We start from the raw sequence: 18,285 nt of genomic DNA, 5'->3' as shown, positions 1-18,285 counted from the left end.
GGGAGAGAGAGAGCAAGAGAGGGAGAGGGGGAGAGAGAGGGAGAGAGAGAGGGAGAGAGGGAGGGGAGAGAGAGGGGGGGAGAAAGAGAGGGAGAGGGCGAGAGAGAGCAAGAGAGGGAGAGGGGGAGAGAGAGAGAGCGAGAGAGGGAGAGAGACAGAGAGGGGGGGAGAGAAAGAGAGACAGAGAGATGGAGAGAGAAAGAGAGAGAGAGCCTGCCACGGGGCCAGGGTGGCTCAGACTACAACAACACCCTCCACTCTGGCCCTGGGGCCTGTCAGCTGCCCCCACCTGCCTGGGATACGCTGCCTACCCTCGCCTGGAGGGCCCGGAGAGAGAGGGGCAAGGAGCAGTCTGACAGTGACAGGGAGAGGGAGAGGGAGGGAGAGAGAAAAGAGACACACACACACACAGCAGCCCGACAGGCATTCAGCCAGTCAGCAGGACTGTCAAACAGGTATTCTGGCGCTGGAGATCCTCAGGAGCTGTTGTCAGTCAGTGAGTTTGGACGCTCCTGTGTGGAAAACACAACACTTCCCTCAACAGTCAACCCTTCTCCCGCCGTCGGAAAACATGATTCCAGCCCCCCCCCTCCCACACACACACACACGCACATAAGCACACACACACCTACTGTACGCGTTGACAAACAGCCTTATGCAACCGGTGGCTACAGTTATTCTCACAGCAGCTACTGTTGCTGTAATGTCAGATCTCTATCTCCACGTTTGACAAATTGCAACCGTGTATGTGGGTGTGTGTCTGTGAGTGTGTGTGTGTGTGCACGTGGGTGCGTGTCTGTGAGTGTGCGCGCGTGTCTGTGAGTGTGCGCGCTCTATTCATCAATAGCGGCAAGGGGTCTGCAGACGGGTGAGCTGAAAGATCTGATAGTCTTCAGAGGTTAATGGGCAAACGGCCGCGTTCGGACCTTAGCCATCATCAGCATTAAGGCCCAAACGCATCCGTTTTCCTATTAAACTCTGAAGACTATTAGCCTACTGTCTATTTCATGAGTGCCGGTGATTCTTTTTATCTGCTGTATCATCCTACCGGGCACGCGTGACAGTTCACTTAACCAGGAGTTGAGCGCGCTCTCACGCTTCACTCGAGCTGAAAGATCCATGTTGTTTCATTCGGTCCCGGCTCGTACAGCAACAGCATGGCGCCAGCGCTGAGGCCATCCGTTTGCGGTCGTCGAGTCAGCTGTCGCAGGACGCGCTAGGCAAAAACCAGACGTCAATCGGATACCTTTTCGATGTCGGATCGGGGCGCCGCAGACGTGTCTCGCATCTCCGGAACTTTGGTAGCGCTTCGCACGCCGACCGTCATGATTGGCCGGCTGCATGAGAGCTTCTGAAACGTCGCCCAAAATGCAACCAAATTGGGCTGGCGCGTGGTGACCATAGAGATGAGAATGGACCATAAAATACAGAGAAGGTGCTGGAATATTTCAATCTGTCCGCAATAAGCATAAATGGGCCTTTAAAAGTTATAAATTGGCCTTTTCAACAGATGAAGTGGAGCGTGACCTGTCTGTGTGATCTAAGGAGAGAGGGGAATGAAGACGGTTCTGGAGGGAACATCAGAGAGAGGAATGAAGACGGTTCTGGGGGGAACATCAGAGAGAGGAATGAAGACGGTTCTGGGGGGAACATCAGAGAGTGTCCGTGTCCACGTGGCCGCAGATCAAACCTGTTTTTTGGGCCAGCTATGACGTCTCCTCGCGCAAGGATCCTCACTTCAAAACCGGGGCAGGGAACCAGGAGAGCGTTTGCATGTGTGTGTGTGCGTGTGCGTGTGTGTGTGGAGTGTATTCACAGCCCGGTGGACCGTGTCGAGACACAGAGCAGGCTGCAGCCGGCACGGGCCTTACAGGATGTGAGGTTCTGTCCAGCGCAGCCGGTCGATGTACAGTAGAATGGCCAGAAGGGAAAGGTCCTTGAGATTTTGCAGAGGTGACACGCATCTGCATGCACACACACACTCACTTGCCCACTCACACACACGCACACATGGTACTGAAGAAAGAAGGAGTGCTGTTAAATGACGGACCGCTAGTCCAAGCCAGCCCCCCCCCCCCCCCCCCCCCCCCGTAACCAGGACCCCTGGGCAGCAGCAGAAGCAGCAGCCATTAATTTTAATAACTGGTCCTATTTTCTCTCCTGCCAGGAACCATTACTGTAATTCACGCTCTGCCAGGCACCTGGAGAGCAGCGCAGTGGTGGCTAACAGTCCTGGACACGGCTTCCTGAGAGCCGGGGGGGTGGGGGGTGGGAGGTGGGCAGGGGCAGCGGAGGGGGTGGAGATTTTGTTATCTGATGCGTTAAAACGGGTTTACGGCACGCGGGGAACCGACTGTTTACTCAACACATAACTGAGGCCAGATTTGCATACAGGAAGTGGGTTGTGAGCCGTTTTTTATTTGCGCTGAGTAACTTATTCACTTCAGGCGTTGGTCGGTTATGATTGAACAGATCCGCTGTTTTTGACTTTTTTGACTACAATCAAACTGCTGTATTACACTCATGCCAGGCTTTCATTCGTACTACCACGCTGATACATGCTTTGGAGAGTCACCAGACGTCCGAGTGTCCCTCATCTGGACATCACAACCTGCAACTGGTCAACACTGAGACACTCGTGGTTGTGGGCTACTCACTGTCAACCATGGTGACATTACTGCAGGCTATACCTGCCGTTTAGCATACAACACAACTGTAACCCATGCAAAGCAGCGTGGGAAACCCGGGCGGCGGCCTCTCGTTATGCAAAGTGTGGCGGCGAGATAAGCCGTTTACATAACGGCAGCCTGCCGCCGTGGTGAGGCACTGCAGATGTCCACAGGTTCAAACTGTCAACAGCAAACACACACACACCGATGTTTGCCTTGGCCGGATACACTGGGCTCGTCAAATAATCTGGTGTAATACCGCTGAGCGTGGAGCGGACCTATAGGCCCAAGGCACAGGACACGGTCCGGATTACCAGGATTAGGACCAGACCGACTGGTAGGGCCACAGGCCTGCCCTGTTCACTCAGGATCCGAAGCCCGTCTCTCAGATGAAAAAGTCGCTGGTTCCTCTTCCATGGAATGCCCCCCCCAGGGAAATACACCTGCCTACTACACACCTCACCATCACACCTCCTGTCACTGCCACATCCACCAATCAGATCACAGTGAAAGAACTGAGGGAAAATATGAGTCAAGCCTGGACTGTGCACAGCATGGCACGCAGATTTTCATGGCTAAGAGTGGGAACAGTGATCAAGGTTGAGAGCAGAAACACAGTGAACCCAGTGTGGCGTTGGTATAATCTATCAGACACACACCCGTCCTCCTGCAGAGTTCAGAGTCCAGCCAGCCAGCCGAGCAGATGGGGAAAGAGTGAGTCAACCAGTCCCAGTTTTCCAAAAGGCAACTCTAGACACTGTCTCTCTCTCTTTCTCTCTGAGACTGAGGCTGTGAATGTGTTTCAGAAGCATTTGTTCATTCACACGTCAAACTAGTTTTCATTCAGTGGTGCTCTTTCTTTTTTTAACCTGGGCTCCGTGGAAATGCAAATGTGAGAGGCCATGCCCTCGGTTTGATGGGCCTATTCACTTTGTCAAACCGCCTCCCCCCATCCCTCCATCCTCCCCCATCCCTCCATCCTCCCCCCATCCCTCCATCCTCCCCCCATCCCTCCATCCTCCCTCGTGGCGTCCAGTAATGTACCGTGATGCTGTCACTCGCTCCACTTCTCACCGCTGCCAGCCTCACATTCAAGTGGTTAACACGTTTTGAAGACACTGCACGCCCTCTCTGTCTCTCTCTCTCTCTGTCTCTCACACACACACACACACACACACACACACACACACACACACACACACACACAAATATACCATAACATAGCCTACACACACACACACAAATATACCATAACATAGCCTACACACACACACACAAATATACCATAACATAGCCTACACACATACACAAACACGCACACACACAAACACGCACACCCTTCGGGATACAGTTCCTTTGTACTTCTATTGACTTCATTCAAGGCTTTCATGCCCCATGTGCTTTTAGAAGGTGCTCTGTGCTCAGTCCCTGAACTGCATAATTCAGCCGCACTTCCTGCTTGACAAACTGGAAACTAGCCATGGAGAACAATGAAGTAGCATAGAAGAGCACCACACACACACAAACACACACACACACACACACACACATGCACGCATACGCACACACACACACACGCCGCTGTGGGACTTTTACATCCTTTGTTAAGCGTAACAGCTTGAGAGTCTGTCCATATTTGGAGTGCTGAGCAGTGATTGGAGAAGATCCAGCAGAATCACTGGATGTGAGGCAGGGACAGAGCAGATAGGCAGGCGTCAGGTGTGCTGGGGAGGGATGGGCACACCCTCCTACCACAGGTGAGCTCACCGTCAGTCCTCACAGAGAGGTGAAGCCAGGGGCCGGTAATTAAGGGATTTGTGGAGACAAATAATTGACCCAGTTACTGTTAAGGTGTGCGTGGGTTTCTGGCTAGAACACAAAGGGAGAAGCGGATAGAAGAGGGTGGAGAGGAAATAATGCCTTCAGTGACACTCAAAAGGAAAAGTATATGAGAGTAGGCTACATTATTACAGTATTAACAACAAGAAAGCCTGAGGCCTGGAACACGTACGTGTCTTAAGAGCAAAGCAAACTGCAACTAAAAATAAATCGATGTCTGAGAAAGGCGATTAGGTGGGTTAGTGTCACAATTCAGTTGCACAATTTACCGCCATTCAACGTCAGTCACGCACATCTGTTAGGCTAGGCCTACCTGAGGGGTAAACCCACTAGGCCTAGTCTACATTCAGAGATTCAGATCTGGATTTGTGCATTTTGAACTTCAGATAATGGCAAACCCGAAGGTAATACGATGGTAGGCTATAACGTTTTCAGAATGAGTAGCCTACTTGCTGACTCACATGCGCGTGTAGCCTACACAACTCGTGTGAGGAATTGAGGTCGAGGGGCGGGATTGTTGGACAAATATCTACCGCAGGCCGAGGCATACAAAACTGTATTTTTGAAGGAGAATGCAACCTCGGGAAATTAGAGCCACCCTATGGAAAAAAAATGTAATTACAGCAACGAGTCCAGATTGAGCCAAGAACGGAGAGATCCTTCCTCATTAGTAAGTGCATGACTGCCACCCTCTGTCCCATTGACGACACCAGCTCTACAGTAATAATGTAGCCTATTGATGGTTTCTATTGGAGAGATGGTCAAGTGAATGGTTGACTTCTTCATGCTTACCTGTGTGTCTGTTCTTTAGTCGAATTATCTATCTGGCATACAGCAGGCATATAGCTCCCTCTGCTAGCAATACAAGGGAGACAGACGTGATTAATTAATTACAACTCAACAATGAGGGCCTACGCAGTGTGACGATAAAGGCCTTTACAACGCACAATCCATATCCCACTAAGCCAAATTATGTTATTTTCAATATGGCTGGTCATATCATACATGGTTCTACATGTGTTAGGCCTAACGCAGGCCTACTAATCCATCCATCCATACACCATACATGGTCAAACAAAATACATTTATTCTCAAAGATAATAATATACAGAACATAAGGTGTGGTAGCCTTTACATTACAGTGTTTTCTGTAGAAACTGAGAATAACCATTACAAGGACTAGTCAAGAGGGGAACCATCTGGAAATAGTAACTTTCTGACATGCATAGGCCTGCTAAGGCTTATAATGGAGGGCTCTATCCCACCATTAAACATGCTCTCTCTCTCTCTCTCTCTCTCTCACACACACACACACACACACACACACACACACACACACACACTGCACCCGTATTGCAGAGAATACACAGCCTTTGATTTTTAAAATACACAATCAAACAAGCGGTACAGCCTAGTAGTCCATGTATTGAATGAAGACAGTAGCTGAACATTATGCTGTCATGACATATCGTTCCTAAAGCCTGAGGTAAAAAATAAAAATAAAAAATAAAAATTGGAGCTGACGATGCAGCAACCAACAGCCGTATGAGCAAAAATATATCTCTGGATCATGAGCATTTCATTGTACACTGTACCTGTACTGTACGTTATAAACATCCTTGAACCCTTGAATCCTAGTCTTCATGTCTCTAGATGCAGTGCCACTTGGACCAGTGGGTGGCAGCTCTGTGTAACGTCAAACGTGGTTAAGGTGCACGCTCCTACTACCATCTGGGGCATTTGCAGACGATGGACGAGAGGTTTTCAGGTAACAAATAATGCATGTCAAACACACACACACACACACACACACACACACACACACACACACACACAGGCATACATTCCACTGCACATACCTAGTCCTTCAGAGGAATGTCTGAGTAGCTGGACAGCACCATGCACAAAGAGACCCAGTTATTGGACTGTCCTCCTATCTCAGACAATAACCACACCATGACAGGATGTTAACTTGATCCTACTGCATACCTGAGAGAGCTCACAGAGAAGCATTAGTTCAAACATACAGTATGACAACAATGCACATACAAAACCATACATGAAAATAATACTTGTGTACAGTAACAGTTGACAATGTCCACATTCACACTGAGAGGACAGGGGACGTGTAGTAATCCTCCAGTGCAATAGAAGCTCCCAACAACATCACAAAACATAACACCCGGTATGGACTGACATCCCCTTGGCATTTTGGATGTTGATGGTCATCATGTCTGCTGGTGTTATAACCACTCATGATCAATATGCAGCGTCCACTGCTATTTTGGGTAGTGTTCAAAAACAACATGAACATAAACATATTAATGAAGTTAAAGGACAGGTTCATGGGGTGATTTTTTTCAGCAGACATAAATATTTTGGAAGACAAGATACTTCAGTAACACATGCATTTTTCAACCGTTTGGGAGTATTCACTGACAGAAGAAAAACATTCTCTGTGACATGAAATGGAAGCATTTAGCCTTGCTGTAGGGCAGATAATACAACACACAGTTTATTTTAGATTTATCTGAAGCTACACTACTACAGTGCTTTGAATATTGATAATAATAAATATATCCTTTTAAAAGGAGGTGTTATACTATCAAGAGGCTAACAGCTCTCTCTCTTTCTACCCCTCCTCCTCTCTTTCTATCTCTCTCTCTCTTTCTATATTGCTCTTTCCCTCTCTCTCTCTCTCTCTCTCTCTCTCTTCCTCTCTCTCTTTCTCCTTAGGGCCAACCCATGGTGAGGTGGGCTGGGTCTGGTAGGTAAAAGGGCTGATGGGACATGCAGTTCTGTAGGTGAGTGAGGAGCGAGGACGGCTCCTCCATGGAAGGAGTAACAGGGGAGTGAGTGTGAATGCTGATTTAGGCCCAGTATTGCTCTGGTTTTAAGGCTGTCTAGGCACTCAGTTCACCTCAGCATCCCAGCCCATAATGAGTAGTTTGAGCAGTCTGTCTGTCTGCCTGCCTGTCCGTTTGCATGTCAGTCATCTCACTGTCAGTCAGTCAGTCAGTCAGTCAGTCAGTCAGTCAGTCAGTCAGTCAGTCAGTCAGTCAGTCAGTCAATCAGTCAGTCAGCCTGTCTGTCTGTCTGTCTGTCTGTCTGTCTGTCTGTCTGTCTGTCTGTCTGTCTGTCTACTAGCCTGCCTGTCAGTCAGTCTGTTTGTCTGTCTACTAGGCTGCCTGTCAGTCAGTCTGTTTGTCTGTCTACTAGCCTGCCTGTCAGTCAGTCTGTGTCTGTCTACCAGCTTGTCAGTCAGTTTGTCTGTCTACTAGCCTGTCAGTCAGTCAGGCTGTTTGTCTGTCTGTCTGCGTATATGTGGGTTAGGGTGCGAGGGGTAGATCTGTGCGTCCGTCTGCTGAGCAGGACGCTGTCATTCAGCTTCTCAGCCCCCCCCCCCCCCCCCCAACTCAATCCGCCTTCAGGTATCCGTTGGCGCCGGCGTCCACTCCACTGCCCGGCCCCCTACTCCTCCCCCCCGCCCCCTCTCCCCCCCCTCCGGCGGCGGCGGCGGAGTCCGGCCCTCCTGCCCCCCGGTGGAAGCGCAGCCGCAGCGTGTTGCGGATGACCAGGCGCTCCACCGCCAGCGAGGCGCAGAACCACGGCAGGGCGTACTCGGCCGTGATCAGGCCCAGGAAGTTGTAGCGGAACTGCGAGTAGTCCCAGGGGCAGGCGCCGAACTGGCTGAGCAGCAGGCCCGTGGCGAGCTCCCACAGGTACGTCCACAGGGTGTAGATCAGGCAGCGCAGCAGCACGGGGCAGCGTCCGCGCAGGCCCAGGTACATGCGCTCCACGGTCAGGATGCACGTGCCGTAGATGAAGAGCGCCCACACACTGGTGACGCCCGGGAACTTCCAGTTGCGGTGGACGGCGAAGTCCCAGGCCGCCGTGAACATGACCTCGCAGAAGTAGCCGTGGATGGCGTACAGGTACCAGCGCGACAGCGCCGTCAGCGGCACGGGGGCGCCGGCGCTGGCCATCTTTCGCTCCACCCCCCTCTCTCTCTCTCTCTCTGGTGATGAGAGGCGGCAGGCCTGGAAGGGGGGGTGGGCAGAAGGGGTGGGGGATGGGGGGTGATTTAAGAGATTAGATTAGATGAAACGGAGAGTGTGTGATCTAGCCCCACTCACTCTCGCTCACTCACAGTATTCATCTTGTCCTGATGGGGCAAAGGCTTTTCCAGGACAGGAGTTCGGGAAAGGATAGCAGAACGACTACACAGGCTGCCAATGATGAAAATAGATGTGACTGAAGCCTCGTGAATACATGTAGCTGCTTAGCGGTGTGTTCTGTGCTGCTTGCTGGTTTATTGCAGAAGCTTTTTTACGTCATCTGCCCTTCATGCAAATCCCCCTAGCCGGCCACACACAGACACACACGCACACACACAGACACACACGCACACACACCCACAAATGCACACACACACAGACACACACATGCAGGGTTTGGTATCAAGTGTCAAGAGGCCAATGCAGGGATAGGTTCCTTCACTCATACAACACATTTGACATCCTGCATATACACAGCCATGCATATGACAGGAGACAGAACGACAGACCAGACTCTCCTAGAGTCACGTTCCCTTTCAATGTCTGGAAAGTAAGTAAGTAAGTAATGCCTGCCTGAACAGGTGGGTCTTCAACTGACTCTTTTAGAGTTCTCAGTTGTTGAGGCTCTCAAGTCCTGGAAGAGTGCATTCCAGAGCCTAGGGGCCACCGCCCCGAAAGCTTGGTCACCCTTAGTCCTTAGCTTGGTCCGACACACCACCAGGAGCCCCTCCTGTCGGAGTTGGACGACCTCAGGGACCGGCTGGACGAGTATAGGTGGATGAGGTCGCAGATATAGGCGGGGCTTGACCATGTAGGACTCTGTAGGTGAACACCAGGACCTTGAACTGGATCCTGAGGTGCACTGGGAGCCAAAGTATGGAGGCAAGGATGGGGGTGATGTGGCATGACCTCTTTGACCTGGTGAACAACCTGGCAGCAGCATTTTGGACCAGTTGCAACTGATCCACAGATTATTTCGTAAGGCAGGTGAACAGTGAGTTACAGTAGTCAAGCCCGGAGGATATAAATGCATGGACAGACATTTCCAGCTCAGCATGAGATACAATGGACCTGAGTTTTGCAATGTTTCTGAGGTGGAAAAAGCAGGTACGAGTCAGAGACTTTACATGTTTGTCCAGGTGCATAGACTGATCGAAAATAACACCAAGATGTCTCAGGTTAGGGCAACATTTCCATTTAGGGACTGGAACTGGTAGGGCAGTTGTATCATAATGGACAGAATTATACAATAATCAATCGCAGTAGTACTACTAAAGACAAGAGTGGAGGGGGTTGAGAGTAGAGGAGAACAAAAGGAGGATTTAGCAGGCCTCACGCCAGAATCATGAGGATTAGCACATTTTTCCCCAGCGAGGCACAATGCGCTTGTGTGAAGAGTGGGCTGCCAGCCTGGCAAGCACACTGATCTTCCTCGACCCGCCCCTCTATCTCTCTCTTGCACCACTCTCTCTCTTCATCCACTTACTCATCTCCGCTCTCTCCTCATCTCATCCTGCCCTCCTCTCTCTCACCCTTCCCGGTACCCTCCTTCCACAAGCTCTTTCTCAACATCCCTCTCTCCGTGTATCGCCCACACCTGCTTTTGTCCATCGCCCCAGTCCCCTCTCGTCCCCCCCGTCCCTCCCTCCCTCCTCCTCCTCCTCCTCCCTCTCTCCCACTTATTCACTCTCATGGGCGTCCTGTTGAGCGGGTGTCGTCATGTAAGTGGATCTCACCCTGGCAGTAGTGATGGACCCAGGAGAGGGGAGACATGGCTGTGCCAATCGCCGACTGAACTTAGAGGGAGTTTAACTCAACCTGAAGGAGGATGAGGAGTAGGAGTTTCCCCACAGAGGGACTGGCTGGGGTCTTCGTTGGAACGAGGTTGACAGATCTGTCAACTGGACACGCACTCACACAGACAGGAGGTAAACACAGGAACAGTGGCCTTAAATACACGCCCAAAGCTGTAAACTGTGTACAAAACCATCTACTACAGTAGCAGCTGGAAGTGGCCCCACGCGGAGCATGATGCCTGTGTAGGTAGGTACTGTAGCATCAACACTGCATGATGCAGCTAAGAACGGTCATGGCCGTTCTACACCACGGCTCGTGGTTTTCCATGGAGAAACAGGAGCAGGTGGTGGTGATGTGGGGAGCAGGTGGTGGTGATGTGGGGAGCAGGTGGTGGTGATGTGGGGAGCAGGTGGTGGTGATGTGGGGAGCAGGTGGTGGTGATGTGGGGAGCAGGTGGTGGTGATGTGGGGAGCAGGTGGTGGTGATGCGGGGAGCAGGTGGTGGTGATGTGGGGAGCAGGTGGTGGTGATGTGGGGAGCAGGTGGTGGTGATGCGGGGAGCAGGTGGTGGTGATGTGGGGAGCAGGTGGTGGTGATGTGGGGAGCAGGTGGTGGTGATGCGGGGAGCAGGTGGTGGTGATGTGGGGAGCAGGTGGTGGTGATGTGGGGAGCAGGTGGTGGTGATGCGGGGAGCAGGTGGTGGTGATGTGGGGAGCAGGTGGTGGTGATGTGGGGAGCAGGTGGTGGTGATGCGGGGAGCAGGTGGTGGTGATGTGGGGAGCAGGTGGTGGTGATGTGGGGAGCAGGTGGTGGTGATGCGGGGAGCAGGTGGTGGTGATGCGGGGAGCAGGTGGTGGTGATGCGGGGAGCAGGTGGTGGTGATGTGGGGAGCAGGTGGTGGTGATGCGGGGAGCAGGTGGTGGTGATGCGGGGAGCAGGTGGTGGTGATGTGGGGAGCAGGTGGTGGTGATGCGGGGAGCAGGTGGTGGTGATGCGGGGAGCAGGTGGTGGTGATGTGGGGAGCAGGTGGTGGTGATGTGGGGAGCAGGTGGTGGTGATGTGGGGAGCAGGTGGTGGTGATGTGGGGAGCAGGTGGTGGTGATGGGGGGAGCAGGTGGTGGTGATGCGGGGAGCAGGTGGTGGTGATGCGGGGAGCAGGTGGTGGTGATGTGGGGAGCAGGTGGTGGTGATGCGGGGAGCAGGTGGTGGTGATGCGGGGAGCAGGTGGTGGTGATGTGGGGAGCAGGTGGTGGTGATGCGGGGAGCAGGTGGTGGTGATGTGGGGAGCAGGTGGTGGTGACGGACACGCCGGTCCCACCGCTCCGTCTTCTAAATGTATCACTCAGCACCTCCCACCTGTCCGCACACAAACCGTGGCCTCGACAAAAGGATAATCAGAGAACGGGTGACATCGCTGCCGCCATGAGCATCACCGTCATCATCATCATCAGCCTAAACAAAGCTGGCCTGGACGTCGACTTAGATAAGTGAATTTGAGTCCCCGTTCACTATCATAACAGTTAATTGATCATGATCAAGGCCTCCAGTCCACATGCCGGGATCTCCCCAAACCCAGTGCGAGCAGCACTTAACAAAGTGATCCCCTGTCAATGGCAGAGACAGTTTAATTACCTTTGTGACAGCTTCCTGGCACCGGGCCCCAGACAAGAGCTCCATTACCCAGCACAACCTGGGAAAAGCGACTATAACCTGCTGCACAGACTCAGAACACCCTGAGGAGTTCACACATAAGTAAGACGCATTATCTGCTTTCAGTACTGCTCCAGTACAGCGATGAGAGTTCAAACCACCAATGTAGATGTGAGGCAAAGACCATCGAGGTCAACCAAAAGCGAGGCACATCCACAGACGGACAGAGCTGTGTAAAGAACAGGGCTTTTGCTGGAGCTGGAGGGATGCTGTGAGGGGTGGGCTGGGTAAAAAGTCTGCTGCTGCACCTAGCCTGTCTGTCTGTCTGTCTGTCTGTCTGTCTGTCTGTCTGTCTGTCTGTCTGTCATTCTGGGGCTCATATAATGCCTCGGTAGGCAACCCTGTCAATACCCTGAAGGTGAAAAAATATACAGAGTGGAAAGAGCTATTTATTCACCTCACCGTTCAAAGTAGGCCTGCACACTCACTCACACCATCCACCCCTCTGAAACAGCGCTAGAGAACGTGGTACACAAATGAAGGAAAATCTACCTCTTTAATCATGTACTGTACATGGTGTCCAAGACAGGGACATATACATGCCTGGTGCCCCCTACCCTCACATTACTGCCCTGAGCTCTACCAGTTTACTGACCCTGAGATGTGGAGCTAAGCCTCCCAGCCCTCAATCACATGTGGGTCATGTCTGAGGGATTAGGAATCTTGGGGCTAAGAAGGGAGAAAGAGATTTGCCCATGAATGCCATGCAACATACTGTAGCCTAATACTTTTATATTGTGTATCGTACCCCTCTTGAATGAAGACCGTCTTTACAAACTCACTCACTCTCTCACACACACACACACAAAATTGTGATATTTTCTCACATCTAGAGCTTTCCGATTTACCCAGGATGGCCACTGTTTGGGACTTTTAAATTCCAGCTTCCATCCATCTCTGAGCTATGGCCTCCTCTCTTGTGATGGAACGGTTTGGAGTCATCATCACAGAGGGGCACCTGGGAGCGCAGAGTGTTAGGCTAATGTACTGGATGTGACAGCAATGTGTAGTGATTCTCTTTTTATCCCAGCATGCCAGGGATATTCTTGGAACTGGTGTCCCCTAGGATTTGGGGAGGGGGGGTTCCTGGACAAGAGCAATCAGCCTGGTTTTCTATTCCAATTATTAGAGCTGCACAAGAGCTGCATTGCAGCCTACATGTTTGTTGACCACGTTTGTCCAAAAAATTAATTTCAGCATATATCTCAGTTACAACAAGATTGAGTTAGCAAGGCAGTTTTGTGTTATATGTCGTCGCTGTCAGGCAGAAATCAGAATTTGTTTTATTGCCATTGCACTTTTTCACATCCTAGGAATTTGCTTTCAGGCATGCTGCATAACATGGAGACAAAATTGGACAGGGTGCAGTGACGAGACAGCTCAGTGCAAGGAGCGGTAAGGATGGGTATTGGGAACCGGTAAAAAAAAAAAAAAAAAAATCTGGAGAGTTCACTTTGTCTCATAATAGCCAGAAAAAGTCAGAGGTGTGGAACAACTTCCGTATCAGGCCAAGAGAGGAAAGTCAGCCTTCAGTGTCCGCATTTGTTACCACTCAGAAGAAAGTCCCATTGACAACAAAGCAGTCCATCACAGAGAAATGTGTTGCATTTTGCTGTAAATTGTATGTTGTCAATGGAGAGGGCTTTGAAAAGCTAGCTCAAGAGTTGATCAATGTTGGTGCTTCACCTTCACATGGTCGTGTCCCGGCCCAGTCCTGCCTCACCACAGCACCATTTCCAACGCCTGTACAGTCTGGAGAAGACAAATGAGAAGAGAGAAGTATTGACACAGAGGCTCAAGGATGCCCTAAAAAACAGAGACATCGGAATGAACACGGATATGTGGACCGACGACTATCGGAAGCGCAGCTACATGCCAATAACCTGCCATTACGTGACCGCAGACTTTCAGATAGTTAGTAGCCTAAAACTCACGACAGCTGTGTTTCCGGTGGAGGATGCCAAAACAGGAAAGAACATCAGACGCAAGATAGTAAACCTGCCGGTCAACAAATTCATCTTCAACCCCCTCTCCCTGAGCTGAGTTGTGGGGGTGACAGATTAAGGCAGCAACAGTACTCAATACAGTAATCAATGCCCTGCAGTCATACAGGAGACTTTCATGCATCGATCACCTGATAAACACAGTCCTACACCACAGGCTGAACGCCAACACACTGGCTGAAGACGCACCGGATATTGGAGAGACCAAGTATCCAAGACGCTGATACAGATGGGGGACACAAGATTCAGCACCGTTTCCCTCACCCTCAAGTCGGTGCAGGACATTTACGCAGAGCTGACCCGCGGAGATCTTGTGCGCATCGAAAACGTCGCACCAGACTCGCTGAGCTTATTTGGCAGTTTTTTGCAGCCATTCTACGGTGCTCAGAGAGAGCTGGAAGGCAAGAAATATGCCATCCTGAACTTGGTGTGCCTCTGGCTTGAGAAACTGAAGACACTGCCAGCCCTGGACTCGGAACAATGAGCCCTAGTAAGACAGAGACACGCCGAATCTAGAGCAGAAAATTCAAGTCCACACGCTGCACAAAGTTGCTCTTTTCCTCTGGGCCAAATTCAATGACATGAGGACGATGTCAACTTAGGAGAGCTGAAGAACACGACCACGTCCACACCCTGATCGCTCCAAAGATAGAGGAAGAAGCAGAAGAAACCGAGAGACCACCAGTGAGGGACACTGGCGAGCTGCCAGCAGCAAAGAAGATGTTCGCTGAATGGGAGCACCAAGATGAGGATTTTGGCCATGTCAATGGGGGACCATCACAGAAGCATGTCATGAAAGACGAGAAGGATCTACTAGGCTAGTGGAGAATCAACAGTGTGCACTACCCAAAGCTGGCCAAGTTAGCGAGATCAGCCCTGTGCGTCCCAGCAAGCAGCAGCAGCAGCTGTGAAAGGGTATTCAGTGCAGCTGGCCGAACGATAGAGCAGAGGAGAACCACTCTGAAACAATCCACCGTGGATGCCATCCTGTTCTTACATGACAACATGCAGACCATGTGAATTACTGACAAACAGACCATGTCAGTTACTGACAAACAATCAACCCATTGAACTCCACTGCACAAGTAGAGTAGTGGTGACAGCATTGGACTCCCACCCGGGAGGCTGGGGCTCAAGACTCGGTGGGGATGACTTTATAGGACTTTACCCCAAACCTCCACATGTTCATCCTTTCACTCCAACCTTTATCCCTTGCCTTATAGATCAGAACCTGTCCCAACCCCAACCCTTATTCTAACTCCAACCCAATATATGGACTGGAAGAAGGACACCAAAACCAACCCGCCAATCTCCACTGCACAGGTAGAGTAGTGGTCAGAGCATTTGACTCATGCTCCATTCAAAACTATCAAAGTAAAAAATAGATCTAGTCCCTGGTTTTCCAGAGTTGACAGCCTTATTCTTAGTGCGTAACAAAGCCTGGTCTCTCACCAAACACACTAAGAAGGCTTCCAACTGGCTTTCATTCAAACACAAACTGCAAGATAAAAGTGACATTGTTTCTGCTTTTAATAGACACTTTGCTGCTGCTGGCCACCTTTTTGAACCTGAAGCTAGCCGCTTTTCCCAGAATGAAAATATTCAGCTTCTGGCTAATCAAAATTCTATAGGCCCATCTTTTTCAAATTCTTTTAATAATTCCCAATTTAATTTAGATCCTGTCCTACTTAATACAGTCCTGGAATCTCTTAAAGCAGTTGATCCTAAGAAATCTACTGGTGAAGACAGGCTAGCCTTTTTTGTGCGTGTCTGTAAGCCAGCGCAGCATGGAGAGCAAATGTCGGGTTGTCCCTCTCTCCCTTCCCAATTAATACATCCCTATGTATTCCCTTGTTGACCTACAGTCCACTGCCCCCGACCCAATATGACGCAAGGGGGCGGAGTCTTGCCACCACGCCACCGTCCACGCCACGGACCCCGCAAATCAGCCCTCGAGTGGGCTAGAGACACAGGGTCTTCACTGCAAACGCTTGTCTTCTTCTACGCTGCTGTCTGCTGCCATCCAATCACAGCGCACCACCCATGACAGCAGCGTAGAAGAAGACAAGCGTTTGCAGTGAAGACCCTGTGTCTCTAGCCCGGCGTTTGCCGGTGATTCATTTTGTGAAAATATGAGCCGGTTTTGAGCGTAAGATTGAACATGTTTATTAGTAGCGCATTTCTTTCAAAACCATGCGTTTTTGAAGACGCAACCCTCCTGCTTCTGTGAGTACCTTTGAAATTTCTCTGCGATACTTTATCGAGTAGTTTTGATCTGATAACCAGGCGGAGTGACCGTTGAACCTGATTTAGCTAATGGGGGGATAAGGGACTGCTAGTACCGTCAGGTTAGCAGTTGTGTGAGGGGTAGGCATAGAGGTTCCTGGAGCTCTGGAGCCTGGCTGTACGATCGCGAAGTTGTGAACAGATAACACATACGAGCAAATATAGCCTGCTCCGCTATAATGAAACTGTTAAAACTAAGATGCCTGGATAAATAAATTATTTTTTGAACCGATATATTTGACAGAATCAGTATTCTACGCAAGCTAGTTCTTAATGCTAATTCAGACAGACTAACGGAGCGGGGAGAGCTGTGAATGTGCATTGGAAATCCACAGGAAGTGCAAACTGTTCGTGAACGCGGCGGGGTCTGAGAAAAGCACAACTGCGCATGTCAAAAGGGGTCGATTCGGCAACATGGCGCTGATCAAAATGTTTCAGTAAGTAAATCGCAGCCTGGCCCCTTGGGTTGGTTTATGTACAAAGCAAAATGTAGGCCTACTTGTCAATGGGAAAAATTAATTGTGGCAAGCGCCCCCAGGTGGTGGGCTCTGGTACATGTGTGTGTGACGGCAGAACCAACGTAACACGCATGCACTAGTGCAGGGGTCAAATTAAAAGGCCATCTCCCTTTCGATTTCATCTGGTGGGGGACAATGATGGTCAAAGCTTGACGTAACCCTAACTGGAAGCTATCCAGGCCCACGTTATGAGGGGAAACTGTAGGCTCAAGGCTACAACCGGACTAGGCGGCTTTCAAACTGATACGGCCTCCCGCGAGCGCAGGGCAGAGGAGCGCGCTCTCCCAAAAAGTCAAGCGCAGCCTTCTTTTGAAAATTCCTTAAAAGAAGGTGAATTACTGGGGATGTGATTGAAATGCATACTAAATGCTAAAATCATGGAGGATATGTGCCAGCAGCTTTACCGGAACTGTGAGGGAAATAATAGCAACGCTGTTCTGTGCAGTGAAGTGGGGGCAGAGTTAAAAGCAGTGACAGCGAGCCGCAGTCAAGACCGGGACATAATATAACTTGACCAGTTATTCAAACGTTCAACACTGTTTTAATTAGGTAAAGTAATCTTAAATTTCAGATAAGGTAGCATACACGAACTCCCCCAATGTCATAATGATTTTACGGTGTGCGTCAGGATGTCGCATTGTCAGGAACAGTAAGTAAAGTGAAATAAATTGTCCAGAAGTGTTGGTTTTTTTTTTTACCGTGCGTTTGGCGTCTTCCGTCTGCGGTAGGCTAGGTCCCGCGGGTCCCCGTTCAACAACTAATTTGTTAGGCTACATTTAGTGCGATATGATATTCGACTCGTCTGTCCACCATCCCTCTACTCTCCGATGGAAATTGACACATTTTACTTCACTGCAGCAGCCAACGGCACATGCTCAGAGACAGCAGCCCTGGCTGGCTCTGCGCGCACGCAGGTCTTGCATCTTTGGTTAACCCCTTTCTTACCTCGTTGGTACCAAAGAAAACAAAAACACTCTACATTTGAATGGAGTAGCATAATAGACCCTATGATCATACAATATACCTACATCTAACGCTACGGATCATACGGTAACCTATCAGGCTAATGTAGCATCGTATAGGTTACATTATACTTTATATTACTAAAATTAGTAACAACCATATTAACAGTGAGCACATCCCTAATCATCAGTTAGTTACAGGCTAATACTATAAGGAAACCAGCAGTATGCCTATACCCAAGTCTTGGCTTGTAGGCGATCACCTACACCTGTGGAGAATAAAGATCACGGTGCGCAATGGCGGGGCGCTATCGTGAGCCATCAGGCTCCGGAGTGTCTGTCATGGGATCAACCGCACGTATGTGAGGGGATCAGTTTTTACTGCTGCCAGTCTTGAATATTTCAGGAGTTCGCTGTGGTGTGAACTGTTGAGGGTATATCGGG

General features: G+C 50.3%; 1 protein-coding gene across 1 annotated transcript; it reads right to left on the bottom strand.

Annotated features, from left to right (window-relative positions):
• Window positions 1-7,924: 7,924 nt before the first annotated feature.
• tmem229b (transmembrane protein 229B) lies at window positions 7,925-8,494 on the bottom strand (the record flags this gene model as incomplete). Its single annotated transcript, XM_084438927.1, has 1 exon — window positions 7,925-8,494. The coding sequence occupies one exon, from the start codon at window positions 8,492-8,494 to the stop codon at window positions 7,925-7,927; it is 570 nt and encodes a 189-aa protein (XP_084295053.1).
• Between the last annotated feature and the right edge of the window lie 9,791 nt (window positions 8,495-18,285).

This window comes from Borostomias antarcticus, assembly GCF_949987555.1.
Source record: "Borostomias antarcticus genome assembly, chromosome: 5".
NCBI classification, from domain to species: Eukaryota; Metazoa; Chordata; class Actinopteri; order Stomiiformes; family Stomiidae; genus Borostomias; species Borostomias antarcticus.
This window is presented reverse-complemented; position numbering and strand designations above follow the sequence as displayed.